The sequence below is a fragment of the Marmota monax genome, unplaced genomic scaffold (genome assembly GCF_021218885.2).
Source record: "Marmota monax isolate L192 unplaced genomic scaffold, Marmota_monax_Labrador192_F-V1.1 WCK01_AAM20220418_F8-fsc00019, whole genome shotgun sequence".
In the NCBI taxonomy this organism is placed as follows: Eukaryota; Metazoa; Chordata; class Mammalia; order Rodentia; family Sciuridae; genus Marmota; species Marmota monax.
In genome coordinates, this window is record NW_026695242.1 from 8,249,961 (window position 1) to 8,277,624 (window position 27,664).

The following is a 27,664-nucleotide window of genomic DNA, read 5'->3' on the forward strand; positions in this document are numbered from 1 at the left end:
CATTTATTACATGCAAAACACCGTTCTAAATCCTTTTTTTTTTTTTGTACCAGGGATTGAACCAAGGACACTTAACCACTGAGCCACATTCCCCCTCCCTTTTTTTATATTTTATTTAGAGAAAAGGTCTTGCTGAGTTGCTCAGGGCCTTTGAACTTGAGATCCTCCCGCCTCAGCCTGCACGGCTACTAGGATTAGAGGTGTGTGCCACTGTGCCGGGCTGCTGAATACTTTTGATGTCTTTCCTCACTCTGGCCTCCCAACAGAGGCAGGAGCTATTCTCAAAGAGGTGGAACCTAAAGCACAGACTGGCTAAGAAACTTGCATGAAGTCTAACAACTAGCCAGCCTTTGAACCAGGATTAGAACCAAGAGATCGGTTCCAAAGACTTGAGGGCAGCCTGGAGGAGTGGTCTCTCCCTGGGCCAAGGCAACTTCCTCCCACGCTACCGTCTGAGCTCTGCCCAGCCGAGGAACAAGCAGTTTGCCTCAGACCTTCAGCTTCAAGTCGCCCCAGTCCCTACAGGAGAGGCAGGTCCACAACCATGATGCCAAGTCTCACAGAAGCCAGGGAAGTGCAGAGGGCTCTCTGAGGCAGGAAGGCAAAGAGGCAGCCTGTCGCCAGCACCTGCCATTTAGACTTCAGCAGGGACCCTAGGAGCTGCTCTCCAGTCTGAGGACTGACTTGTAAAAGAAGCCCAGGCCTCGGAGGCCACCTGCTGGACAGATGGCAGTGAGACCAAGCACAGCCTCTCTCATCCTCTCCCGCACAACAGGTGTTCCTGGGTGCGCACCCTGGGCCTGGAACAGGGATGCAGAGCAACCTCGGTCCCCTCAGGGGGCTTTCCATCTGCAGGGAAGCAAAGAGTAATCAACAGCCCCCCAAATGAAGCCTCAGCTACATCTATCAATAAAGGCCCTGAACAGAAAATACAGGGTGCAGTTAGGGAGTGTGAGGTGGGTCTTCTTCAGACAGCCTAGCAAGGGAAGGACTCTCCCAGGAAGTCAGATTTAAACTAAGACTTGCCAAGCAGGGTGGGCGAAAGGGGGCTTCCAGGCAGAGGGAACGGCCAAGGCAAAGGCCCTGAGGTGGAAACAACATGTGGGGGTCCAGGGACTGAGAGAAGTCTGCAACAACTGGAGAGCAGGGAGCAGGGTGGGAGAGACAGGCGGCCAGGGTTCTGTGCTACCCTGGAGGTACAGGAGGTATGGAAGCACATGAAAGGGAGTAAAGCAACCCTGTTCCAGTGCCTCAGCACCTTCCGGGAGGCAGGGGGCAAGCAGAGAGGTCACTACAGTTGTCCAGGAGAGGGACAGTGTGGCTGGGAGCAGGGTGGAGGGAGACAAAGAGGAGTGGATGGATCCTGGAGATCAGGGTCCACAGGGCTGGTGTGGGATGCGCGGGTGTGGGGCTGGGGAGGCAGGACCCAGGGGTCTGGCTGAGGGAGCAGGCGCAGGGGAGGAGGAGAGTACTTGGATGAGCGCAGTTGAGACACCTTCGAGAAAGCCCAAGAAGGTGCGCAGGGAGGCAGGTAGCTGGGTCCAGAGGGCCGAGGGGTGGCCTGAGGCGGAGAAAGGGAGGGCGCCACAGGCATCAGGCTGGGGGTGGGGGAGCCTTAGGGTGGCGGAGACCCAGGGGAAACAAGTAGTGGGAGGGGCGGGAGGAGCCAGAGCAGAGCGCAGAGGGGAGGGGACGGGAGCTGGCGCAGTCGGACGATGAAAGAAGAGCCTGGCACAAAAGCCAAGGGGAGGGGAGATCTCAGCTGTGCCAAGGCGGCTGCGAGGCCCAGCAGAGCTGGAATCAGGCTGGCAACGCAGAGTCTCCCACGGCCCAAGTCCGAGCGGAGCCCATGGTGGGCGGGGCCAGGAGTACACAGAAAGGAACGGGGTGAGGAGTGACCACGGGGGTGGGGGAGGGGCAGGGAGTGTGGGGCCTGACCGTGGACAGCTTGGCCGTGGAAGAGAAGACCGCAGAGAAGAGAAGAGCTGGCTGTAAAGAGGGGCGCCAGGGCTTGGTGGGGTGCATGGCTGGAAACAGCTCTTGGGGTGGGGGCTCAAGGGAGGGGAACAGAGGACTTGGGCAGAATTGCGACAGCTTTTCAATGCCTCTGTCTTCTGTTCCTTCCACTTTCACCCTGGTTCCTGAAGTCACTCCTATAATCACTACCCTTTCCTCAATAAGGGACACTGAGCCCCAGAGACAGGCCCAAGGTCACAGAGGCTCTGCTTGAGTTTGCTCTTGGCTCAGCAGGACATTAGAAGTCTGACCTATTTGGACTCATTGGAAGCCAAGAATCTTGCCAAGGTCCTGTGAGCACATTGACAGGGTCTGGATGACCTTCTCTCCCTGCCAGGCCTGCACGGGCCAGCCCCAGAAATGTCCAGAGGACAGCAGACAGACTAGGTATAGTAGACCCCTGATCTGAGGTGTTGCTTTCCATGGTCAACTGTGGTCCAAAAATATTAAATAGAAAATTCCTGGGGGCTGGGATTGTGGCTCAGTGGAAGATCGCTCGTCTAGCATGTGTGAGGCCCTGGGTTCGAGCCTCAGCACCACATAAAAACAAATAAACAAAATTAAAGTATGAAAAATAAAATACTTATAAAAAAAAAGAAAGGAAATTCCAGAAATGATCGATTTCTCAGTTTTAAATCACATGCCATTCTGTGTAATGTGATGAGATCTCCAGCCATCCTTCTCTGCTCAGGACGGAACGTGGGGTCAACCTTCTGTCCAGCATGTCCACACTGTCTATGCTACCCTCCCTTCGTTACTCAGTGACTGTCTAGATCATGAGATCAACTCTAGTGGTACCATGGTACCACAGTTCTTGTGTTCAAGTAACCCTAGTTTTACTTAACATGGCAATTGTTCTCTTATTAGTAGTCATTGTTATTAATCTCTTACTGTGGCTATTTCATAGATTTTATCATAGGTATATATTTATAGGAAAAAACACAATATATACAGGGTTGGTACTATCCTCAGTTCCAGGCATCTGATACTTGGGGGTCTTGCAATGTATCCTCCACAGAAAAGGGGAGGACCACTGTACTGCCAAAGAGATCACTTTTGATGAAGCTGGAGTCTCATACAGTTGGAGAAGGGGCTTTTAAAGAAAAAGAACACAAAACACAAAGACAAAATTCGGTCATGTTTCAGCCTGGCTTCCATGGCACACACCTCTAATTCCAACTACTAGGGAGGGTGAGAGAGGAGGATTGCCAGTTCAAGGTCATCCTCAGCAGTTTAGCAAGACCTCCTCTCAAAATGAGAAATTTAAGCAGGTGGCACAGGTTCTGTAATCCCAGCTGCTTGGGAGGCTGAGACAGGAGGATCATGAGTTCAAAGCCAGCCTCAGCAATTTTTAGTGAGGCCCTAAGTTACTCAGTGAGACCCCGTCTCTAAATAAAATACAAAAAATAGGGCTGGGGATGTGGTTCAGTGGGCAGGTGCCCCTGAGTTCAATCCCCAGCACCACCACCAACAACAAGAGAGAGAGGAGAGAGAGAGAGAGAGAGAGAGAGAGAGAGAGAGAGAGATCAAAAGGTCTGAGGATGTAAGTGGATGGTCAAGAACCCTGGCTTCAACTCCAAGTGGAGGGTAGGGCTTCATTAGCCTCAGGGTAACTGTGCCTGGGACCATTATGACCTCCAGCAAAGGACATCACCTTTCTGAGCCCAAGTTTCTCCTCCGTGAAGGGGCAGCAGTAATCAGAGCAAAGTGGAGTCATTTGAGCACCAAATGAGGTCACAGTCCAAAATGTCTGTATCAGGAGTCCGGGTGCCTGTGTGCAGTGACTATGATAAATCAGGCTCCTGGGGGCTGTGGCAGTGCCCAGAGGCGCTTCTGCCTCTCCCTGAGCCCACCGGCGGAGCTGAGTCACACGAACAGCCAAGCCGCGTCCCTGGGAAGGTCCTGAACAGTCTCTTCTTCCCCAGACCCCCATACGTGATGACGCTTCACAATTTCCCAAGCAGGCACATCCCACCCCTCCGCACCAGCAGTAAAATGAGGCCACTGGAAGGATGGGATGGGACACTTTCCGCTGATGGCAAACCCAGGGGTAACCTTCACCCGCGGGACTGGCCCAGAGGGAAGCTCAATACACAGTAGCCCAGCTTCTCAGGAGCCCTCGGCGGGGCCCAGAGGACGGGGGAGCCGCCACCGTGAGCAGGACCCACAGCGAGCGCAAGCCAGGGACCCACCCCAGCCGCCTCTCCTCACATCTGCGCGGTGCTCTGTAGAGGACACTCACCGGCCGCCCCCGTGGCCAGGGCCTCTAGCTCCGCAGCCGCTCTGCTAGCTGCAGACTGGTCCGTGCGTCCTGGGCGCGCTCTCCCACAGCCCGGGCGCCAGAGCCTCCCGCAACCCCGTGGGGAGGCCGGACGTGCTCACCTCCCCAGCTGCGTCGTAGGTCTTGCCAGGGCTTCAGCCTCTTCTGGCACCTCGGCCTACAGTGCCAGGCGTCCCGCCAGAGCACAGCTGGCAGCTCGGGGCACCTCCCGCTCATACCTTTAAGCCTTTGGCTGCCAACAAGAAGCAAAGCCATGGGCGGGCATGCAAGCTGAGGGACACGACTCCAAGTCCATCCTCCTTTGCTTTGCCTCGGCCACCTCCCCCCATCCCTTATTGATTGAGCACCTATTGTATACATAGGGCACTGAGGGCTGGGATCCCTAGGCGTTGTCTGTGCTTGGAAGCTTACAGTGTAAGAGGTGCTAGGCTAGCGGGGGAGGTGTTTGGTGTAAAGGGAGAGAGATGGCTGAATGGGCTGGCTGGCTTCCTGAAGGAGGCGTCCTGAAGAATAGCATTATTTATTTGTAGATGGTGGTGAAAAAAAAAAAGCTAATTAGCCTGGAAATACGTTCTGGTTCCATGAAGGAAGCAGTTTGCAGAACAGTGTGAGTCTTCTAAATGAAAAGATACATGTGAACAAGAATGCCTAAGGCTGGGAAACAGGATATACCCCAAAATGTTGACCATGGTCACAGCTAGATCATGAGGCTACAAGGGATTTTTCTCTTTCTCTATGTACTGTTTTATAGTCTGCACATTTCCTACTGTGTATTAATGCATTAATTTTGTATTCAGAAAATCGCTATACAGGACCGACAAGTACAGGGACAGAGTTGGAATCATGCCAGATGTGGAAACAGACTCAACAAAGTCACCAGGCATGGTGTCACATGCCTGTAATCCCAGCAATTTGGGAGCTGAAGCAGGAGGACTGCAAATTCAAGGCCGGACTCAGCCATTTAGTGACAACCTAAGCAGCTTTTGAGACCCTGTCTTAAAATTTTAAAAAATAATAAATAAAGGAAGTTGGGGCCTGGGGATGTAGCTCAGTGGTAAAGTGCCTCTGGGTTCAATCCCAGGACCAAAATAGTCACATGCTGGGGGTGGGGGGGTGGGCTGGATGGAGCCCCCATAGGCCCTAATCTGAACACCCCTCCCACTGTCCACCTCTACCCTCAGAGCTTTTTGGCTGGACTCCCCTACTAAAGAGGATTTTCCCAGTAGGGCAGGTGCTCCTAAATTTCTGTTACCAGCCATTCTCAGGACCTGGGTCAGATACAGAAAAAAGTCGTGTGAGCTTAGCACTTACCAAGGGGGAGGAAAGAGGGCACTGAGAGGCACACACAGGGAGGATGGAAACAGGAGCTATAGGACCAGGTAGGAGGGCAAGGGCCCCGGGAGCTGAGACCACGCTGGGAAGGTTGGGCTGGGTCTCTCCTGGGAGGGAAGTGGCCAACACTGGAGCTGGAGGACCCGGTCCCCAGCCAGGGCAGGCTGGGGTCTTGGCTATTTGTACCTTCCTGACTGATGTGGGTTGAGATCAGAATCAAAACAGACCTAGGCTCCAATTCTAGCTCAGCCATTCAGTGCCAACTCCATCTTGGGCAGGTACTTAAGCAATCCCAGCCTCAGGGTTTTCATCAGTAAAAATGGGATTAATCAGCCAGGCACAGGGCGCATACTTACAATCCTAGCAGTTCAGAAGGCTAAGGGAGGAGGATCGAAGGTTCAAAGAGAGCCTCATCAACTTACTGAGGCCCCAGGTAACTGAGAGAGACCTTGTCTCAAAATAAAAAGTAAACAGGGCTAGGGACGTGGCTCCGTGGTTAAGCACCCCTGGGTTCAATCCCTGTACCAAAACAAACAAACCAAAAAAAGCCTACAGAATACAGCATGAAAGAAATGCCTTGGAGTTGTGCTTGGGACAGGTCACCCTGCACCTAGTTTCGGAGGCATGTGTCCAAAGCACTCGACACTGTGCCTAGCATAGATGTGATATCGCCTGGCTTCTGACATTTTTCCATCTATGGAATGGACACACACTTGGCACAGTTCCTAGCTCACCCCTAATTCCCACGTGTCCAGAGGTTTGCTAGTAGCCCCAGAATAAAAGGAGCTCAGCTCAGAGGGTGTTTGCTCAGTGAGAATGTATTCTCACTTCCAGAGAATTAGCTGCTCAGTGAAGGGCTTCCTGCCCCATGGGCCTGTGGTTAATCGTATTAGCTCTCCCAGGCTTCCCTGCATTTCCAGCCTGGTATGTGCATCTCCCCTCAAGCTGCCTTTGAAGTCCAAGGCCCTTTGATGTGAGTGGGGGATGCACCAGCCTAGGGATCCGGGAGCCCTGTGGTCAGTGGTCCACAGGGCACTGGGCTTTGCAGAGTCTGAGATGCAAGTGTTCGCATCCTGACTTTGGAGTCAGACTGCCTGGGCCCCAACCCCAGCACTGTTATTAAACTGGGAGAGCTTTGGCAAATCAGAGAGGCTCTCTGAGCCTCAGATTTTTCCTCTTTTGAAAGAAAACAAGAGAAACATCTACTTTAATATAAAATAAAAAATAAACGAGCCTGGAGACGTGGCTTCGTGGTTAAGCACATCTGGGTTCAATTCCTGTACCAAAAAAAAAAAAAAAAAAAAACCAACAACCTACAGAATACAACAAGACTCCCTGGAGGGCGGGGGTTATAGCTTAGTGGAAGAGCCCTTGCCTAGTCTGCATGAGGCTGTGGGTTTGATCCCAGCACAAACAAGAAAAGGCTCATGGAAAGGGCAAGAATTTCTGAGTCCTACTCCAGACCCACGAAGTCTGTGGACTACTTTAATGCTTTCATAGTATATTCTATTAAGCATACTTGTATTTCAGAAGTATAATTGCACAAACTTAGAATATCAAATTTAATTACTAAGCCAGGCACGCCAGAACACGCCTGTGATCCAGCAACTCAGAAGGCTGAGGCAGGAGGATCACAAGTTTCTCAGGTCAGCCTGGGAAACACATTGAGACCCTGCCTCAAAATAAAATAAAAAGGGACTATAAATTTCTTTACTCTAGGGCTGGGGTTGTGGCTTAGTGGTAGAGAGCTTGCCTAGTATGTGTGAGGCACTGACTTCAATCCCGGGCACCACATAGAAATAAATAAATAAAATAAAGGTACTGTGTCCATCTACAACTAAAAAAATGTCTTTAAAAGATTTCTTTACTTTCACAGGGCACATGGCTGCATACCAGTAATCCCAACAGCTGGGGAGGCTGAGACAGGTGGATCAAGTTTGCAGCCAGCTTCAGCAATTTAGCAAGGTGCTAAAGCTACTCAGTGAGACCCTGATTCTAAATAAAATACAAACAAGGGCTGGGGATGTGGCTCAGGAGTTAAGCACCCCTGGGTTCAATCCCTGGTACCAGAAAAAAAAATCTTTACACTCATTAATTCTATAAATTTTGAATAATAATTTATAAATTTTCAGAGCTCATTCTATGTAGGGATAGAGTTGTAGCTTAGTGATAGAGTGCTTGCCTAGTATGTACAAAGTTCTGGGTTCGATCTCCAGAACCACACACACAAAAAATGGTTGTTACATTTAAATTCATTTTCAGTTTCAGTTGACAATTTAAAAGTGTTCAGGCTGGGATTGTGGCTCAGTGTTAGAGCGCTTACCTTGCATGTGTGAGGCCCTGGGTTTGATCCTCAGCACCACATAAAAATAAATCAATAAAAATAAAGATATTGTGTCTAATACAACTAAAAAAATTAAAAAGTGTTCATTTTGATTTTTTGTTTATGCATGTAACCATCTCCACAATCAAGATAACATGTTTATCACCCCAAATCTATCCCTCTGCCTCATTCCTCCCTCTTCATGCAACTCTTGACCTGCTTTCTGTGACTATACATTATTAGTTTGCATTTTGTACAACTTTATATAAATGCACTTGGCCAAGATGTACCACTTGCTGTCTAGCTTCCTTTGCGCAGCGTCATCATTTTGAGAGTCATCCTTAGCATAGGTATCAATAGTTCATTCCTTTTTACTGTCCGGTGGGTATTCCAATATATGGATATAGCACAGTTTGTTTCTCCTTTCACCTTTTAACTTGAATATCCACAGACACGTGGGTGGCTTTAAATTTTCAATTATGTGTATATATGAAATAAATATTCAAATTATTTATTATGTGTATATAGATGTGTGTGTATTTAGCTGGGGCCACTGCTATACCCCTAGTCTTTGAATAATATAGATTGTTTATTATTTTATTTTATTTTATTATTACTGGGTGTATGTGTGCGTGTTACTGGGGATTGAACCCAGAGGCACTTTATCCGTTTTTAGATATACATGATAGAATGTATTTTGACATATGTATTATACATACATGAAATATAACTCAGGATCCCATTCTTGTGGTCGTACATGATGTGTAGTTATACTAATTTTGTTGAGCAAAGGAAAGTTATGTCCAATTCATTCTACTGAATCATTTCCTGTTCCCATCCCCAATCCCTACCCTTCCTTCCCCTTTGTCTAATCCAATGAACTTCTAGTCTTCCCTCCACCCTCCCTTATGTGTTAATATATATCAGAGAGAACATTCAGCCCTTGGTTTTGGAGGATTGACTTATTTCACTGAGCATGATATTCTCCAGTTCCATTCATTTAGTGGCAAATACCATAATTTCATTCTTCTTTATGGCTGAGTAATGTTTCATTGTGTGTATATACATCACATTCTCTTTATCCATTCATCTATTAAAGGGCACTTAGTTTGGTTCCATAATGTGGCTATTGTAAGTTGAGCTGCTATAAACATTGATGTGGCTGTGTCATTGTTGTATACTGATTTTAAGTCCTTTGAGTATAAACTGAGGAGTGGGATAACTGGGTCAAATGGTGGTTCCATTCCAAGTTTTCTAAGGAATCTCCATACTGCTTTCCAGAGTGGTTGTATCAATTTGCAATCCCACCAGCAGTGTATGAGTGAACCTTTTTCCCCACATCCTCACCAACATTTATTGTTGTTTATATTCTTGATAATTGCCATTCCGACTGGAGTGAGATGGACTCTCAGTGTAGTTTTCCCTTGAAGGTACCAGGAATTGAATTCAGAGGGACTCTAGCACTGAGCCACATCCCCAACCCTATTTTTTTTTAATATTTATTTTTTAGTTTTTGGCGGACACAACATCTTTGTTTGTGTGGTTTTAAGGATCAAACCTGGGTCGCACGCATACCCTATTTTTTATTTTATTTAGAGACAGGGTCTCACTGAGATGCTTAGGGCCTCAATAAATTGTTGAGGCTGGCTTTGAACTTATGATCCTCCTGCCTCCGCTCCCCCCTACCCCCCATCCACTGGGATTACAGGCGAGCACCACCGTGCCCTACTCAATGTAGTTTTTTTTATTTATTTTTTTTTTTTGAATTTTTTTTTAATATTTATTTTTTAGTTCTCGGCGGACACAACATCTTTGTTTGTATGTGGTGCTGAGGATCGAACCCGGGCCGCACGCATGCCAGGCGAGCGCGCTACCGCTTGAGCCACATCCCCAGCCCCTCAATGTAGTTTTAATTTGCAGTTCTCTAATTGTTGACCATTAGTATGTATTTCTTCTGTGAAGTGCCTGCCCGGTTCCTTTGCCCATTCATTGATTGGGTCATTTGTTTTTTGGGTGTTAAATTTTTGGAGTTCTTTGGATAACCTGGAAACTAATGCTCTGTCTGAGGTGCAGGTGGTAAAAATATCCTCCCATTCTGCAGGCTCTCTTCACGTTCTTGATTGTTTCCATCCCACGGCTATTTTTCATTTAAGTAGGGCCTCACTAAGTTTCTGAGGTTGGTCTCGAAGTTGTGATCTTCCTGCTGCATTCACCCAAGTCACTGGGATTAGGGTGCATTACCACACCCAGCTGAATGATATATTTTTGAATATTAGTGCTTTTCTTTTGTCCTGGGGATTGAACTGACGTGTACTTTACCAATGAGTTATACCCTAATTCTTCCTATTTTTTGAGACAGGGCCTCACTAAATTGCTGAAGCTGACCTCAAACTTGTAATCCTCCTTTTTCAGCCTCCGAAATCGCTGAGATGACAGGCATGCAACACCTCGCCCAACTAACATAATGCTTTTTGAAAATGACAATTGTTGACTGAAGCAAAAAAGAAAAACTTAAAATAGTAGAAATAAATAGATCTAATAAGTTTTAAGTAAATGATTACAGGATGACTTCATACGTTTCTGTCACTTATACTTTTGAAGTCATTAAAACTTAAAAGGGCACTTTAAAAAGTGCACCCTGACTTTGGGATCCCTTTATCCTTGGTGCCTTGAGTGATTCTGATCATCAAGCGACTTTGAGAGACATAAGTTAATTGTGCACGGTCGGGGCCTGGTACATGGTAAGCACTAGGTGCTCAGTGTGTGTTCTTAGCCCTGATTCTTGTGTGTACCCTGCACACACGCGCACACACACACACACACACACGTCCTTCTCCCAACCCCAGGCTCTTGGGGTCATGAAGCTTCAGCTGAGCCTCAGCACAGGGATTCTCACGGGAGGGACGGAGGGAGGTGGGAAGCAGGAGGCAGAGGGCGCTGGCTGGGCTGTGGGAATCTCTGAGAAGCTTCCGGGGTGGGAGGAGAGGGCATTCTCCTGGTGGTCTCTCTGTTTGTTTCACAAAGCCCTCCCATTCCACGGGGTTCCCAGGCCTGGCTGAGGCTTCACCTCCTGACCCTGTGGGAAGCACAATCTGGGCTCCCCCAGGAGGGCTGGGGAGGACAGCTGGCCATGGAGCTGGAGGAGCCTAAGTTTCTGAGGCAGACAGGGCTGGCCCTTAGAGCTGGACCATCTGGGGCCAGTCCCTGGTGGTACACCCAGCTCAGGTCACAGGAGGGTAGAGGCGAGAAGGCGCCTGAGCCGTGCACACAGAAGGTGCCACAACATGCAGATGTGAGGTGCAGACACTAGTGTGCCAAGACAGGGGCGCCCTCCCCCTGCTCAGGAGAGGGAAGTGAAAGACCCTGAAACCAGAGGAAGCTGTTGACCTGAGTCTTATGTCCTTTTGGTGGCCACTGGGCCAAGAAGTGCCTGCTTTGTCCTCACAGCTTACCTCTGTCCTCCCAGTACAGGTGCTGGGTTCCATGGACCCGCTCAACACACAGGTACTGAGCGCTCAGGTGGGTGAACTGTGCTACAGGGGCTGGAGGGGTGGCCTAGTGGGGGAGCACTTGTCTAGGCTGTATGAGGTGGGGGTTCAATCCCAGTACCATAAAAAAAAGGAGGAGGAGAAGAGAAGGAGGAAGAAAGAAAGAAAGAAAGAAAGGAGGGAGGAAGGAAGGAAGGAAGGAAGGAAGGAAGGAAGGAAGGAAGGAAGGGAGGGAGGGAGGGAGGGAGGGAGGAACTGCTGTAGCAGGACATAGTGGCACAAGCCTGTAATCCTATCTATTCAGGAGGGTGAGGCAGGAGGAGCCAAGTTCAAGATCAGCCTGGGATATTTACTGAGACCCTGTCTCAAAAATATTTTGAAGTTGTCAGGGCTGGGATTGTGGCTCAGCGGTAGAGCGCTCACCTAGCACGGGCAGGACTCAGGTTCAATCTTCAGCACCACATAAAAATAAAGGCATTGCGTTGTGTCCATCTAAAAATAAATATTTGTCCTCTGTGTGCAAGGGACATGCCTGGGGACATGACAGCATCTACAATTTTTTTGAAGTTGTCAATAGACTTATTTTTTTTAATTTATATGCAGTGTGGAGAATCAAACCCAGTGCTTCATACATGCCAGGCAAGTGCTCTACCACTGAGCCATAGCCCCAGCTCCCCCACTGTCTCAAATTAAAAATAAAAATGAAAAGGGCTGGGGATGGGGCCAGGGTGGTGGCTCAGTGGTAGAGCGCTTACTAGCATGTGTGAGGCCCTGGGTTCAATCCTCAGCACCACATAAAAATAAATAAATGAAATAAAGGTATTGTGTCCAACTACAACTAAAAAAATAATAAGAAATTTTTTAAAAGGGCTGGGGGCCTGGGAATGTAGCTCAGTTGGTAGAGTGCTTGCCTCACGTGCACAAGGCCCTGGGTTCATCCCCAGCACCACAAACAAACAACAAACAAACAAACAAACAAAAAAGGGCTGGGGACGTTGAACTGGGCAGAAAGGAATCTGGCTTAGAGCCCAGTGCGAGGGGCAGGGACAGACTGGAAAACAAACAGCACCAAACAAGACAAGTTACTGTGCCGCTGTGGAAGCCTGTGGAACAGGTGAACAGGGTGATGTGACAGAGCCCAGGAGGTTTAAGGGGATGAGCTGGGAAAGGCCTCTGTGTGCAAGGGACATGCCTGGGGACATGACAGCATCTAGTCTGGACTCCTAATTCAGAATGACCCAGGGCAAATCCCAGCACTACCACCAGGTAGGTGGTCCCCTGGGGCAAGATGTTGACCTCCCTGAGCCTCGGTTTCCTCACCTGTGAGATGGAATCTCACACTGGATCTAGGACTGACAGGAGGGTAAGTTAGGTGACACAACCACATTATGGTTCATGCTAATAAAATAACAGAGTGCAGCTAGCTCATCCAGACAGGGCCAGGTGCCTGCAATGTGAGTCTCGACTTCCTATCCCAGGGTGTCTCTCTCTCATCCAACACATAACAAGGGTCTCAAATGCACTCGTTCTTCAGGCTAGGCCAATAGGCGTGATGAGTTAGGGAGTGGGGGGGGCGGGGCAGTGGCACACTTAAGAGAACAGGCCCTGCCAAAAGGAAGCAGCAACTGGTCAGCTTTAGGGAATATTCGCCATGCTGAAATGAGGGCTCAGAACTTTCCATTCCTCCAATAATGCAAAACAGAAGCAACCTATTTTATATAAAATCTTAAGAATTTTCATTATTGGTGATTTAATAAAAACTAAAAAATAGCAGGCTTGGTGGTACATGCCTGTAATCCCAGAAATTCAGGAGGCTGAGGCAGGAGGATCACGAGTTCAAAGTCAGCCTCAGCAAAAGCGAGGCTAAGCAACTCAGTGAGACCCTGTCTCTAAATAAAATACAAAACAGGGCTGTGGATGTGGCTCAGTGGTCAAGTGCCCCTGAGTTCAATCCCTGGTACTCAAAAAATAAAAAATGAGTAAAAGAGGGCTGGGGACTTAGCTCATAGATAAAGTACCCCTGGGTTCAATCCCCAGTACCAAAAAAAAAAATCAAATAAAACCTGAAAAAACACAGTTGGGGACAGACAAAAAATACTGCTATCAATCAAGCCTGGCTGCAGGCAGTTCATACCCTCCATTTGCCAAATGCCAGGCCCTTCGCTTAGTGCTTTGGAGAATACAGAATAAGCCAGGCCAGAAGATAGGCAATAAGACAGGTTCTGAGTTTTGGGCCAGCAGTCCTGCTGTCTCAGAAACGCAGAAGGTCTGGGATCAGAACGTGAAAGAGGGAGACCCGAGGAAGGCTTCCTGGAAGGTCCCTGAGCTACATATTCTGTGTAAATAAAGTCGAGGCACAATCATCTGGCAAAGGAAGACCAGCTTGGAGCTTCAGGTGCAGACAGGTGATTCTGCTTGGCTGAAGCACATCTGAGGTAAGAGGGGTTTGGAGGGGAGGACTGGAGACTGGGACTCATCTCTACCTCCAGGTCACAGCCACAAGTGTCCAGCAATGGCCTGGACAGTACCTCTCAAGTCTGAGTGTCGGCCTAGGAAACCAGCAGTGTGGCAACAGAGGGTGGGCACACACTGAAAGTACAAGCGAGCCACTGGTGCCATTGAGGGACCGCTCATTGGCTCCGGCCCCAGGTCCCAGCAAGTGATGTTTGCTTAGGAACCCGGGGCTGAGGCTTCAGAGAGAAATGAACTGGGAGCCATCCCGACTTCTAGGGAGCTTGCAGTTCTGTGGCTGTCACCAAAGGGAGTTTGGACAACTGCTCTATGCTGCTTTACTTTGAAGGGGACTTTGCTAAATAGCTGAATAGCTGTGGGGTAGGTGGGACTGGTTTGTAGAGGACGGAACTTTTTTTTTTTTTGGGTAGAGGGATTGAACCTAGGGGTGCTTAACCACTGAGCCACATCCCCAGCCCTTTTTATTTTGAGACAGATTCTCCCTAAGTTGCTTAGGGCCTCCCTAAATTGCTGAGGCTAGCCTTGAATATTTATTTATTTTAGTTTTCGGCGGACACAACATCTTTGTTTGTATGTGGTGCTGAGGATCGAACCCGGGCCGCACGCATGCCAGGCGAGCACGCTACCGCTTGAGCCACATCCCCAGCCCTTTTTTTTTTTTTTTTTAAAATATTATGAGGCTAACCTTGAATTTGCCCATCCTCCTGCCTCAGCTTTGAGGATCTGGGATTATGCATGTGCCATCACACCCAGCTTGGAGGGAACTTTTAAACTATGTCGTAAATGAGCAGGAGACAGAGTAGAAACAGAAGGAATAGCCCGTGAAAGACAAGTGTGTCGGGGAATTAGAGAGTTCATTCAGGAATTAGGAGTTCATTCAGGAATTAGAAGTTCATTCAATCACTTGGCAAACACTTATTCATTACCCAGGTGCATGCCAGGAGCTGGGGTAGACACTGGAGGGTTGTAACAAGGTGAATGTCCTCCACTCTCCAACTTGTTATCTAACTCCTCCTCTATGGCTTCCAGAGTGTAATACATACAGCCATTCCTAAGTATCCACGGGGGATTGGTGTCAGGATCTCCCATGAGTACCAAAATCTGCAGATGCTCAAGTCGCATACAAAATGACATAGTATTTGCATATGGCCTATGCACACCCTCCCAGGCACTTGAAGTCATTTCTTCATTACTTACAATACCTAATACAAAGTAAAGATTGGGTAAACAGTTGCTCTACTATATTGTTTCCGGGACAATGACAAGACAGAAAGTCTGTCCATGTTCAGCACAGATGTAACTGTTTTTCTCCAGATATTTTCTCTCCAAGGTTGGTTACATCCACAGATGCAGAACACTTGGATACAGAGGGCTGCCTGTACATGAAGGCAGCTGGTGTCAACCGGCTCATTAAGTATGTGTCCTTGACTCCCTGAGAATCTGGTCTGGCACCACAGGAGGGGTTCCCACAGGAGACAGAGTCATATGCAGAGCATACGCAGATTTGTTCAATGAACAAATAAATGAATAACCAAATGCTACCCGCATTATGTTCTTTACACATGTTTCCTACTTAGGACATTTCTGTTAGTGATATGTTATTATAGATCTCCATTTTACAGCTGAGCAAGCAGAAGCTTCAAGATGATAAGTGACCTCACCCTGGTGGGAAGTGAGGTAGAAGAATCCAGACCCCACGTCCTGGAGACCTGAATTCAAGCAGGCAGCCATGCCAGGTCAGGGGGGGTTCCCCAACAGCCCCATGGAAAGCGGTTGAGAACAGCAAGGGACTTTGCCCTCATCCTCCATCCAGCTGGGATGAGCTCAAAGGTTATCTCCCAGGTCAGGTGATGCACTGGCCAGTTTGTCTGGGGCAGGGAAGTGAGAAGGTGCCACTCCCCACTTGGGAAAAGGACACTCACTTGGGCTCTTCCTTGCAGGAAACAGACCCTCAAATAATTAGCCTCCTTTAAGATTGAGACGGATGACTGTTAGCCTCTGTCTCGAAGGGCACCAGAGACGTGGGTTCTTCACAGGGCCAGACCCAAGAAAGCTTCAAGATGGATGAGCTTTGTCAGACGGTCCGGTTGCTCTTGCTGGTCAGAGAGAAATTCCAGGCCCCCTGCTCAGCTGTGGGCCAATACACATCAGAAATGAGGTCTGTCTGCAGTGACCAGCCCTGGGAAAGGCAAGACTTGAGAGCTTCAAATACTCTTAGAGGATGAGGAGGTGGCTCAGGTAGAGCACTTGACTAGCATGTGCATGGCCCGGGGTTCCAACCCCAGCACAGCAAAAAACAGAAACAAACAAAAGACCCCGTCTTAGTGGAAGGCACCTACTCACCCCTCATTTAGCTAATGGGGAAGCAACAGGGGCTGGGCGACCTGCAGTCCTGCCCTTCACATGCTGTTCCCGCTCATAAATTTGTGTTCTTGAGTAATTTACCTTGTTCCTTCTGAACTTCTGCTTTCTCATCTCTGAAGTGGGGACAAGGATAAATTCTGTAATTTTAACTCAATTATGGAGCACCAAACTATGTGCCACCTTGTTCAAGAGACACAAGATGCAAAACCTTTATCCTTAATGTTAGGAAACTTCTATCCAGGATGGAAAGGAGAAGCTTCATTTCTTTGGTCTCTTCTCCAGTGGACAAGGCTGCCCTGGGTGGATCTGCCCTGTTTACAGCAGGGTTGCCAGGTTCCAGGACGGATGGTGATCTGGGAGCCCTGGGTTGCGGAACTGACTCTGTCTCCTGTGGGAACCCCTCCTGTGGTGCCATTTTTGCTGTCCCTGTCTGGGCTAAAGGACCCCCACAGGACTCACCACAGTCTGTTTCTGATTTATATGTGTATATGCTGAAGGTAATCTCTGCCTCTGGGGAGGGGTCTGATTTAGAGGGCCAGATCTCCAAATTCCCAGTGAGCACCCAGGTTAGGGATATTGGACAACCAAGGACACCCTTAATAATCCTCAAATGTATGATCCTTTATAATTATATCAGCTTTCAGAGCTTGCAAAGTATTTTTACATTCATTTCCTTTAATCTGCATGGGAGGTGGTATCTCCAGCTGTTTTACAGAAGACAACTGAATTTAGAAAGGGGAGTTACAAACTGCAAGTAGAACCCTAGCCCACCCAGGTTCCCAGAGCAACTAAGAATCATTGGGGTGCTTGCTAAATATGTAAATCGCCACTCCCTCACTCCAAATTCTAATTCTGAATATTGGATGGGATTCAGTAATCATTAGTGTAACAAACGTTTCAGGAGATACTTATCCTCTGGCAAGTCCGGACACAGTGAAATTTATGGATCTACTTCACACAGGTTTTTTGGGTCCTGAATTCATATATATCAGGAGAACGAGATGAACGGGGCAGTCCCAGCTTTGAGGAACCCACAGATGGTGGGTGTGCAGACTGACCACAGACTATGGTTGGAAACTCAGGCCTCTGATTCCGGAGCAGGGCCCTGTCCAGCTGGGTGGGTCAGCCCCTCAGGAGAACCCAGTCTTGGAACTCCCCGGTGAACCTGCTGAGCCTCTTTCCATTTTCTAACCCTTGCTCAGGTCTGATCTGTTGTTCTTTGTTTTCGGCTGGAGGCATCCTGTGAAACAGCAGCCGGTGTGTGGACACCTGGTGCTGAGTCTTGCACAAGGTCAGCTTTCAATGAAAAGGAGGAACAGGGTGTGGAGCAGCAGAGAAGAAAGCCCTGCAGTAGGAGGAAAACAGACTGAATTTACATTTCTTTAAAGGTAATTCCAGTCCTGCCCTTCCTTTGGGAGGGAGCCCAGGCAAGGATCACTCCAGTGTAGGTGAGGTAAGCAGGGTCCAGGGAGATGGAAGGGAGGGGGCTTGAGGTCTCCTGTGGCCTTGCCACCACTGGGCAGGGACTGCAGGACACGGTAACACCTTTTTTCCTGAAGTGATGCCTGTTCGTGGGGGGGGAAGGGGAAGAGACTGCTGTTACCAGAATAAAGAAGCACCCCCCTACCCCCAATCAGCTACACCCCAGGTTCCAGCTTCAGATAGAAAAGGCTTCGTCCTGGTCCTTCCTGCCCTCCCTTCCCCAGGAGAGCACTTCCGTATTTGAAGCTGGCATTTGTCCCCAGGGCCCTTCCTCTGGAGCTCACCTCTGTTGCTGTAAGTATCCAGTACCCAATCGTTTTCCCGTAGGCTGGCTCCCCAGACAGGCCTTGCCACAGAAAGCCAGGGAAGCTCCCCGAGTTCACGTGCACAGTGCCCAGAAGGCCGCACCCAGCTAGGCTGGGTCACAGCATCCCAGGGGTGTGGAGCCACCGCCTGAGCGCCGAGATCTGCAGGCACTCCACATTCCCTACCTGCTCAGGAGAGGACGGGGCGGGGATCCCAGGTGAGGAGGAGGAAGAAAGCCTCAATTCTGAACTGGGGGCCTGCTGTCTCAGCCACAGGGACTCTTATTGAGAAGCAGGGTGCCTGGGCGCCCAGGCCTGGTGTTTGGATCTAAGGCCCCCGCGGGTTTTGCAGGCCGCCGTCCCAGGTTCAGATCTCTCCATCCCCCAGTCGAGGTCCCTCCTCCACCCTCCCCCTCCAGGGGAGTTATAGGTTCTTAAAGCTTCCCTGGTGGGAGGAATGGCGGGGGCGGGGCGGCTGTGCAGGCCCAGGATATAAGGGGCGGAGGCGCTGCTTTCAGGTCCAGCCAGCCCATCATGTACGCCCACCGCCTCCAGTTCTTCCTCCTGCACGCCTGGTGGGTGCTGCTCCAGGCAGGCGCCGCCACAGTGGCCCAGGTACCCCTACGGACACTGGGGCAACCCTCGTCTCCGTCCCCTCTCGCTTACATGCTGAGCCTCTACCGCGACCCGCTGCCCCGGGCGGACATCATCCGCAGTCTGCAGGCACAAGGTAGGCTGCGCCGCCGCACCCTGCCGCGCCCCAGGGCGCCTGGGGTAGCCACCCGCCTGCGGGCTCCGGAAGTGCGCTGGGACTGCGGAGGGGTGCCTTGGACCGGGTGGTCCGGGGCTCACCGAGCCCAGGGCTCGAAAGGCGCGTCCAGGGTCTGGTTGTGCGTGTTTTTCTGTATCGGCACGGCTGGTGGCACCGACGAGTGGGAGGGGATTCCAGCGTTCCCGGTATGACCCCGACAGGAACCACTGCCATCCAGGTCCAGATTTGGGATGCGCAGAGCGCAGTGCTGGAGGATGGGAGCCAGATCGCGCAGCTTCTCACCGCCGCGGTGTTAGAAGTTACGTACCTGGGAGCCTCAGTTTACGCATCTGTAAAAAGGTAGAATAGTGCCTTCTTTGTAAGACCGTGGAAAGGGATCGGTGACAATCACATCAAACAACACAGAACTGGGCACAGTAATAACAAAGGGCCGTTATCGCTGTAATTATTTTTGTTTTGTCGAATCTCCTTTTTCTTTTTGCGAATGAGGGTGAATGGGTCGCGGAGTCTGGCGGCGGGAGTGTTCCAGGCTGAGGTGTGGCATCAGGGATTAGGGCTCGCAGGTCCAAGATTAGGGATGGAGTGTCACGAAGCCGAGAATTAAGGCAGCCTTAAACCCGGGTCTGGGAGACGTCAAGTTTCCCGGGTGACCCTGGACTCCCAGGCTAAATTTGGATGCGGGTGTGCCCAGTGACCCAAGAACATCTTTGCAAGGACTAGGCAGTGCGTTTGGGCACCGAGCGCAGCGGGCAGTTGGGTGCCGAGGAGGGGGAGCCCTGACCTAGGACCTCTTCCCCGGCGCAATCCACATCCCGACACCTGGGCAGCCTCCCTGGCCCGCGCCTCCCTCCGCCTGCGGGGGCCAGACAGCGCTCCCCCGGGCCGGGGCGCAATCCACATCCCCTAATCTGATCTGACCTGCCGCCCGCCGGTCCTTCTGGGCCTGGGGGCGGGGCTCCTAGCTCCCTGGCCTGGGCGGCCGCGTCTGGGTTGACACGGCTGGCCGACTGGTGACCCTCTCCGGAAGGGTCATGTGGGGACCGACCAGGCTGGGGACACCTTGGAGGGCGAGGCAATGGGAAATTTGTTCTGGCAGTTCCTCAGGAAGACCAGAAGGTGGCTGGGGATGAGGGATAGGAAAGGGGGAGGGCACACCTTTCTAGTTCACTTCCTTCTGGAAAGTTCTTGAAAATGTGGTTGGTGATTCCACAGACTGGGAATCTGGAAAACTGGGTTCTGCTCCCTCAAACCCTGCTTCCCAATTCCAGGAAGTCACCCTACTCCTCTGGTTTTCCTTGTGTAGATCAGGGGACTGCTCTCTGGGGAGGGGGTGTGTCTAAATATCCACAATAAAATTCAGTACAGTTGGCCTGTGATTGCTTCGTTGTGTAAAAGCTGCTGGAAGAGCCTTCCAGGAGGGGGGCGGATGGGGAAGGGCTGTCCTAAGCCAGCTGTCCTCCGACCTGGGTGTATTTGTCGAGCTGTAGCACAATACTGCAAAATGGGAGTTGGAGTCTAACCAAATTAGATATACATCTGTTTCACCTCCCCCCCAACCTCACTTTCCTCACCTTCAAAGGGTGCTAACAGTGGGGAGGGTTTGAGGAGAGGGTTCTTGTAAAGCTATTGGAAGTTGAGCCCAATGACCACACCTGTAATCCCAGCAATTGAGGAGGCTGAGACAGGAGGATCACAAGTTCAAGGCTAGCCTCAGCAATTTAGGAAAATCCTGTATCAAACTAAAAAAATAAAACGGGCTGGGAATATAGATCAGTGGTAAAGCACCCTGGGTTCATTTTAAAAGCCCCCCCCCCCCCCCCGAAAAAACAAAACAACCTTGGGAAGTAGCTAATGGTAATGACCCTTAAACCCTCTAGGGGCAGAGCAAGGCACCAGACTTCTTCCAACCGGAAGGAGCGGTCTCTTTCTTGCCCATCGGTGACACTGCCCATCCCACTTACAGGAAGACTATGTAACCTGTCCAGGGACCTCCCTGCCTAACTTCTGGACACTGACAATAATGAGGAAGTTTGAAGACAGCCAGTGCTTATTGAAGTTAGGTAACTGCTGGGCAAAGCACTTTGTGTACAGTTAATCATAACACCCAGTAGGGTGGACACTGTTACTGTTACTATTTCCTTTTACAAAGAGGGAAACTTGGGCCCAGAGAAGGAAAGCAACCTGAGCAGTGTTGAACAGCAAAACAGCGAATGGTAGAATTTGAACCACCTTGGAGAAACTCTGGGGCTCCTGCTGCTCTTAGCCATTAAGCAAGAGTACTTTCCTCTAAAACACCATTTGTATACACTTGAGATTAAATATTTTAAAATTGCAGGCCTGCTGGTACAGGTGGCCAGGAGTTGCCACAGTGTCTCACTGTCCCCAGATGGTCAGCTGATGCAGCAGTGGAAATGCATGGATGGGCGTCTTTCCCACACCTCTGGGGAGAGCTGCTAGTCAGGGGCCGGTTATTGCCCCCTGCAGGTGCTAATTAGGAGAAAAGTGGAAATTAAGTGAAAAAGGGCAGCTGAGAGGAGGCTGAAGCTAGGAATTACCCCTTTATGATAGAGGTCACATTCCAGAGAAACTTGTTACGAGATGGCAGATGCTCTGTGGACAGTAAAAAATAAACTGCTATGTGCGCCACTGTATCTAAATTGGTAACCGCCATGGCTTCCGGGATCTGTGCATGAACCAGCTACAGGTCCTGATTTTATTTCTAAGGGATAACCCCTGATTTTCTTTACAATACACCATCACATCTCTTTGTTTCCCAGGGTGATAAGACAGAGGTGAGCAGTGCGTCATTATTCCCAATGCAAAGAGGAGGGGAAAAAAGTTAAAGATTATTATTATTTACTTTTTTTTTTTTTGGTACTTGGGATTGAACCCAGGAGTACTTTACCAGTGAGCTACATCCCCAACGTTTTTTCAAGTTTTGAGATGGAGCCTAGCTAAAGTCGCTTAGAGCCTCACCAAGTTGCTGGGATTACAGGTGTGCAACCACCATGCCCAGCAAGATTATTAAGAGAGCTGAAATCCAGAAATGTGTGCTAGTTCCAGACATCAGACAAAATTAGTACAAGACTAAAATGAATGGAATATGCCCCCCCATCTCACCTGGTCTGGGCTTGGCTGTCTTGGCGGGTTGAACAAGGCTGTGTGTGGTGTGTGATTGCTGTGTGTGGCCCCAGGTGTGTGAAGGACCTGAAGCCCGGAGGGTGAGCATTGAAAAGCCATGCCTCAAATACCTTTAGAAACCTACTTGAAGGGCTGCTGAAAACGAAGTTTCTGCCTTGCTCCTTAGGCACAGGCTGGGGAGAGGGTGGTCAGCCATTGGCATCTATTTCTCTGAGGTTTTCATGACACTTGCATCTAGCTAAATGTGCCTGTGAAGCAGATCACCTTGTCCAATGAGAAAACAGCTCAAGAAGATGACTTGTTCCAAGGTCACAGGGCAAGTGGAAGCCCAAGTTTAAGTTAGAAGGCCCAAGCTTTCTTTGGCCTTAGACTGCAAGGGGAGAGAGGAGGGGAAGACAGAACTCATACAGTTTGTGTGTGTGTGTGTCTGTGTGTGTGTGTGTATGTCGGTGTGTGTGTTCGCAGTACTGGGGATGGAACCCAGGGCCTCAAGCATGATAGGCAAGTGCTCTACCACTGAGCTACATCCCTAGTCCTTTATTTTATTTTATTTTATTTAGTTGTAAGTGGACACAATACCTGTATTTATTTATTTATTATTTTTAGGTGGTGCCAAGGATAGAACCCAGGGCTTCACCTACTAGGCAAGCGCTCTACCACTGAGCCACAAACCCAGCCCACCCCTAGTCCTTTTTATTTTTTGAGACAGGGTCTCGCTGAGTTGCCGAGGCTGACCTCAAACTTGTGATCCTTCTGCCTCAACCTCCTGAGTCCCTGAGGTCACAGGTGTGTGCCACCACACCTGGCTAATTTTTATTTTTGAGATAGGGTCTTGCTAAGTTGCCTAGGCTTGTGATCCTCTTGCCTGACTGATCCAGTTCTTACCAGTTTGTCTCCAAAAGGGCACTCACTGGTGGAGCAGTGATTTGGGGTTTGGACTTGGCAATCAGGAAATTAAGATGTACTTTTGACTCTTGACTATGTCACCTTCCCAGATGGACAACCTCTCTGGGCCTTAATTTTCCTCATCTTTAAAATGGACTCAAGAACATTACCTCCTCAGGGTGGGGGTGAGAGTAAGAGATGGTCGACATCAGTTAGGGTTCTAACATGGGACTGAGGTGGGGGACCCACTCTCACTCTGCTTCTTTTCTGGTTTTTCTCAGATGTGGATGTGGATGGGCAGAACTGGACCTTTGCTTTTGATTTCTCCTTCCTGAGCCAAGAAGAAGAGCTGGCGTGGGCTGAGCTCCGGCTGCAGCTGCCCAGCCCCGTGGACCTCCCCGCCAAGGGCCAGCTCACCATTGAGATCTTCCACCAGCCAAAACTGGACACAGAGAAGGACCCAGGCAACTGCCTGAGGCGTCTTCGGATGGAACTATTCACCATCACTTTGTCCCAGGTCACCTTTTCTTCGGGCAGCATGGTCCTGGAGGTGACCAAGCCCCTCTCCAAATGGCTGAAGGACCCCAGGGCACTGGAGGAACAGATGTCCACTCTGTCCAGAGAGTGCTGGCAGCCCTCCCCCACCCCCCCTGTCACTGGCACCAGCGTGCTCCTCATGCTCTACTCCAACCTGCCCCGGGAGCAGAGGCGGCTGGGTGGCGCCACCTTGCTGTGGGAAGCTGAGAGCTCCTGGCGGGCCCAGGAGGGACAGCTCTCCCGGGAGAGGGTCCTGAGACACCGGCGGCATCACTTGCCAGACAGAAGCCAGCTGTGTCGGAAGGTCAAGTTCCAGGTGGACTTCAACCTGATCGGGTGGGGCTCCTGGATCATCTACCCCAAGCAGTACAACGCCTACCGCTGCGAGGGCGAGTGCCCTAACCCCGTGGGGGAGGAGTTCCACCCCACCAACCACGCATACATCCAGGTGTGACGCCAAGGCAGTAAGCCCTGGGGACGTGCTGTCAGAGAGGGGGACAGGACTCCAGCTCTGCTGTCGAATCACCACGTTCAGTCTATTATAGCCATTCAAGGACCTACCACGTGCCAGGTCCTGTGGGAGGGCCTAGGAGGACTCGGGGACTACCCTATAGAGCCCGTGTGGAGTCATGCCATATGTCGGGGGGTTACCCTTGACACAGGCTTCCCTAGGACTTCTTGTCTTTCATAAAATTAGGGAGTGGGGGTAAAACAGAGGGTCTCGGGTCCCCTCTAGCCCTGACATTCTGTGAAGGAGTCTTTTTGATTCCTACCCATTAGCTGTGTGAAAGCTGCTTATTCTCTTGGATCTCAGCTTTCCTACCTGTGAAATGGGGAGGGCAGTGCCATATCCCTTAGGGTGGCTGTAGGGTTCATGAGATTATTGGTACCCAGCCTATACAGTAGGCGGCAGGTACTAGATGTGTTTGATTCATTAGTGAAACGGGGGCTCTGTTTATAGGGCCATGGTTACAAACAACACTGTTACAGCTCTTGTACTTTTGCTGCCTCAGACTGTAGCTGAGTACTCATTTCGCAGGAGTAGACAAGGCCAGAAGCTGCCACCAGGGGCCACTAGTCAGCGTAAGGGCTAGGAGGTGGCAGAGGGAGTGGGACAAGACCGGTGTAGGAGGGAGGATGAGATGGAGAGAATATAGAGCCTGATGTGGCGGCCTGGTGTTTGAGGTGGCCCTGCCCTGCTCTCTCGGAGTGTTTTCATCTATTCCGTGAAGCCTGGAGTGAATCTCTGGGACCTGCAGTCCATCCTCTGTGCCAAGTCCCAGGCAGATTCAGGGCCTCTGAGGAGCATGAGCACGTAAGCTGAGCTCCTCAAGGGAGTCGCTGGTGGGCCACAGCCTCAGAGGACTGCTAGGCTGAGGCCCTCCTGAGCCTCAGCAGGTGCCGCTGACCCCACTAGCCCCCTGCCTTGCCACCAAGCGGAAACCCAGGCAGTCCCCAGTGCCAGCTCTCACACTCTGATCTGAAGAGATGTCCACAGGAACAGGTTCCTAAATGTCAAGGGGGTGTCACCTTTCTTCTTGTTGATTCTGCCTGCCCTTCGCTGGCCAACAAAACAAATCCTATAAGAGCTTCCACGTGATTCTCTTCTGCTTCATAATTCTGGAACCAAACCAGCAGTTTCTTGGAATATTTTTAAAGTTGGTATTTACTTTAGGCTAGAACAGTAGGACTTGTAAGTTAGCTACTGCTCTACCCAGAAACATGAGCCTTAGAATCTCTTGGTTAGGTTGCATAAAGCTATTTTAGCTGTTAGAGTTGATATATTGCCATGCTGGATGCTGATTCTTTCGTGAAAATCATTTTTCTTCTATTTTTGCATCTACAAACTGATTTTTTTTTTTAAAGAAAGAGAGAGAGAGAGAGAGAGAGAGAATTTTTTAATATTTATTTTTTTTTAGTTTTCGGCAGACACAACATCTTTGTTTGTATGTGGTGCTGAGGATCGAACCCGGGCTGCACGCATGCCAGGCGAGCGCGCTACCGCTTGAGCCATATCCCCAGTCCCCAAACTGATTTTTTTATTTTTACTTTTTAGTACTGGGGATTGAGTCCAGAGGTGCTTAACCAGTGAGCCACACTGAGCCACATCCCCAGCCCTTTTTTATTATTTTTTTAAATTTTGAGATAGGTTCTCACAAAGTTGCTTATAACCTCACTAAGTTGCTGAGGCTGTGATCCTCTTGCCTCAGCCTCCTGAGTTGCTAGACTAACGGACATGTGCTACTCCACCCTGCCAATAAATGATTTTCCACTCTCACTTTCTTACTCCTTACCTAGAAATAATACTCTTCTGACCTACTGGTAGGGATGTGAACTGACTCTCCTCCCCTTCCTTCCAGAGTCTGCTGAAACGCTACCAGCCCCATCGGGTCCCTTCCACCTGCTGTGCCCCAGTGAAGACCAAGCCGCTGAGCATGCTGTATGTGGATAATGGCAGAGTGCTCCTAGAGCACCATAAAGACATGATCGTGGAAGAGTGTGGGTGCCTCTGACCACATCCTGGAGGGATGTCAGATTTGCCTACACTCCAGAAGGTTGGGAAGCTCCTGGAAGACGTTACACTTATCCAGGGAGGAGAAACAGAGGGAAGAAGCAGCTCTGCCCAGCAGAACCGAAGAGGAAGGGCTGCCCGCTCTGTAAATGAAGGGCCCTGTGAGGTTGGCCAAGCCCAGAGGCCCTGGTCAGGAGGAGGGAAGAGAAAGCCTTGCAGAGGGCAGAGTGCTTGCTGGATTTTCTCTTTATCGAAAAGACAGTAGCAAGTAAAAGTGCAAGCACAAGAATTCTTTACCCAATTTGTTTTTAAATTCATGAACCCCTTGAAATTGTGTGCAAAGTTGGAGCAAATGTGCATTTATTTTTGAGGTGGGGCAAGGCGATCTATAGCTTTGGCGTATTTTCCAAAGCAGTCTGTGAACCACTGCTTCTCCTTCAAAGATTAAGTATCAATTTAGTAGATTAAAACTATTGGCTCTTGTTGCATCAGGCTGGGGTAGGGGAGCCCTGCACATCTTCCTGGTTGGCCAGTGGCAATCTGTTGGCTGTGTTCAGAGGCTCCCTGGCATGGTCTCTGCTAATGAGTTGCATAAACAATAAAGCCATTGTCTAGCTCTCCTAGGCCAGCTGGTGCCTTTAACAAGAGAGCCAGGAACTCCTAGAGGACTGGCCATGTTGGACTACAGAAGCTGGAACCCTCAGACATCCCTGAGTCAGTCTGCTTGGCAGACACAACTCGAGTCTATTAAAGTCGGTGACACTTCACCTCCTCCTCTCAATGTGTGCAGTTAATGAGGGCCTTTCGGTTCCTATTGAGCAGGGGTTAAGGACTTATTCTGGGTGGCAGGAGACATGGGCTGTAGTCACTGAGCTATGTGACCTCAATTGAGTATTCACTGCTCAGCTTCCTCTTGTAAAATGCAAGACAGTGGGTGCTAACATTCATATGGGGTATATTAGAATACATTCTGGGTATGACTGGGGATGTGGCTCAGTGGTAGAGTACCTACGTAACTAGCAAAGTGCAGGGCCCTGGGTCTGATCACCACCACCACCAAAAAAAGTCTTGTTTGGTGGGCTCAGAGACCTTGAGTTTTAAGCCATAGGCTGTCCTCTGGGGCCTTATCCCTGTCATCTCCTTCCAAAGCTTGTAAGGCCTGTCAAGACCAGTCCCTGGCATATTCTTTTGCCAGCTCTTTTTTTTGTGTGTGTGTATCAGGGCTTGAACTCCGGGGCACTCGACCACTGAGCCACATCCCCAGTCCTATTTTGTATTTTGTTTAGAGACAGGGTCTCCTCGAGTTGCTTGATGTCTTGCTGTTGCTGAGGCTGGCTTTGAACTTGCGATCCTCCCGTCTCTACCTCCAGAGCCACTGGGATTACAGGTGTGCGCCACCACACCCAGCCTTTGTCAGCTCTGAGACTGGCTTACTTCCAGGTTGCACACGCACTACAGAAAGAGGACCCCAAGTTTTCCTACAGGAAGTTGTGGCAGAATATCTGAGCACAAATCTTCATCTTCTGGATGAAAAGGCAGCACTTCTTACCTGCGTAACCTTGTTGAGCACTGCCAAAACAGGGGCTATGTGGCGGGGGAGTACATTTTATAAGCATGTGAGCCCAGGGAAACTGATCCCCTACCCTGTTTCCCAGGAAGCCTCTCAGCTGGTCCTCCAGCCACAGAATGATCCCAACTGTATGGGAACTTCACTGAGCTGACTTGACTCATCTGTAGACTCGGTTGAATCAAGG

General features: G+C 49.9%; 2 protein-coding genes across 2 annotated transcripts in view; one reads left to right on the forward strand and one right to left on the reverse strand.

The window, feature by feature from the left end:
* Pald1 (phosphatase domain containing paladin 1) overlaps positions 1-4,370 on the reverse strand; it is an 81,660-nt gene extending 77,290 nt beyond the window's left edge. The window contains exon 1 of the mRNA XM_046419793.2: positions 4,259-4,370. The gene's annotated coding sequence lies outside the window, so the exon portion shown is untranslated. The remainder of the gene's footprint in view (positions 1-4,258) is intronic.
* Positions 4,371-18,593: 14,223 nt separating this feature from the next.
* On the forward strand, positions 18,594-26,662 carry Nodal (nodal growth differentiation factor). The gene is made up of 3 exons (XM_046419800.2): positions 18,594-18,793; positions 23,143-23,846; positions 25,759-26,662. Exons 1-3 carry the CDS (start codon positions 18,598-18,600, stop codon positions 25,909-25,911), a joined length of 1,053 nt encoding a protein of 350 aa, XP_046275756.1. The 5' UTR covers positions 18,594-18,597; the 3' UTR covers positions 25,912-26,662.
* Positions 26,663-27,664: the final 1,002 nt, after the last annotated feature.

What these genes read in the sequence shown, in the direction of transcription:
- Nodal (XM_046419800.2), top strand. Translation starts at nt 18,598, where the DNA reads ATGTACGCCCACCGCCTCCAGTTCTTCCTCCTGCACGCCTGGTGGGTG. An exon ending in CCGCAGTCTGCAGGCACAAG is followed by an intron (nt 18,794 to 23,142) that starts GTAGGCTGCGCC and finishes GGTTTTTCTCAG; the next exon opens with ATGTGGATGTGGATGGGCAG. An exon ending in CCAACCACGCATACATCCAG is followed by an intron (nt 23,847 to 25,758) that starts GTGTGACGCCAA and finishes CCTTCCTTCCAG; the next exon opens with AGTCTGCTGAAACGCTACCA.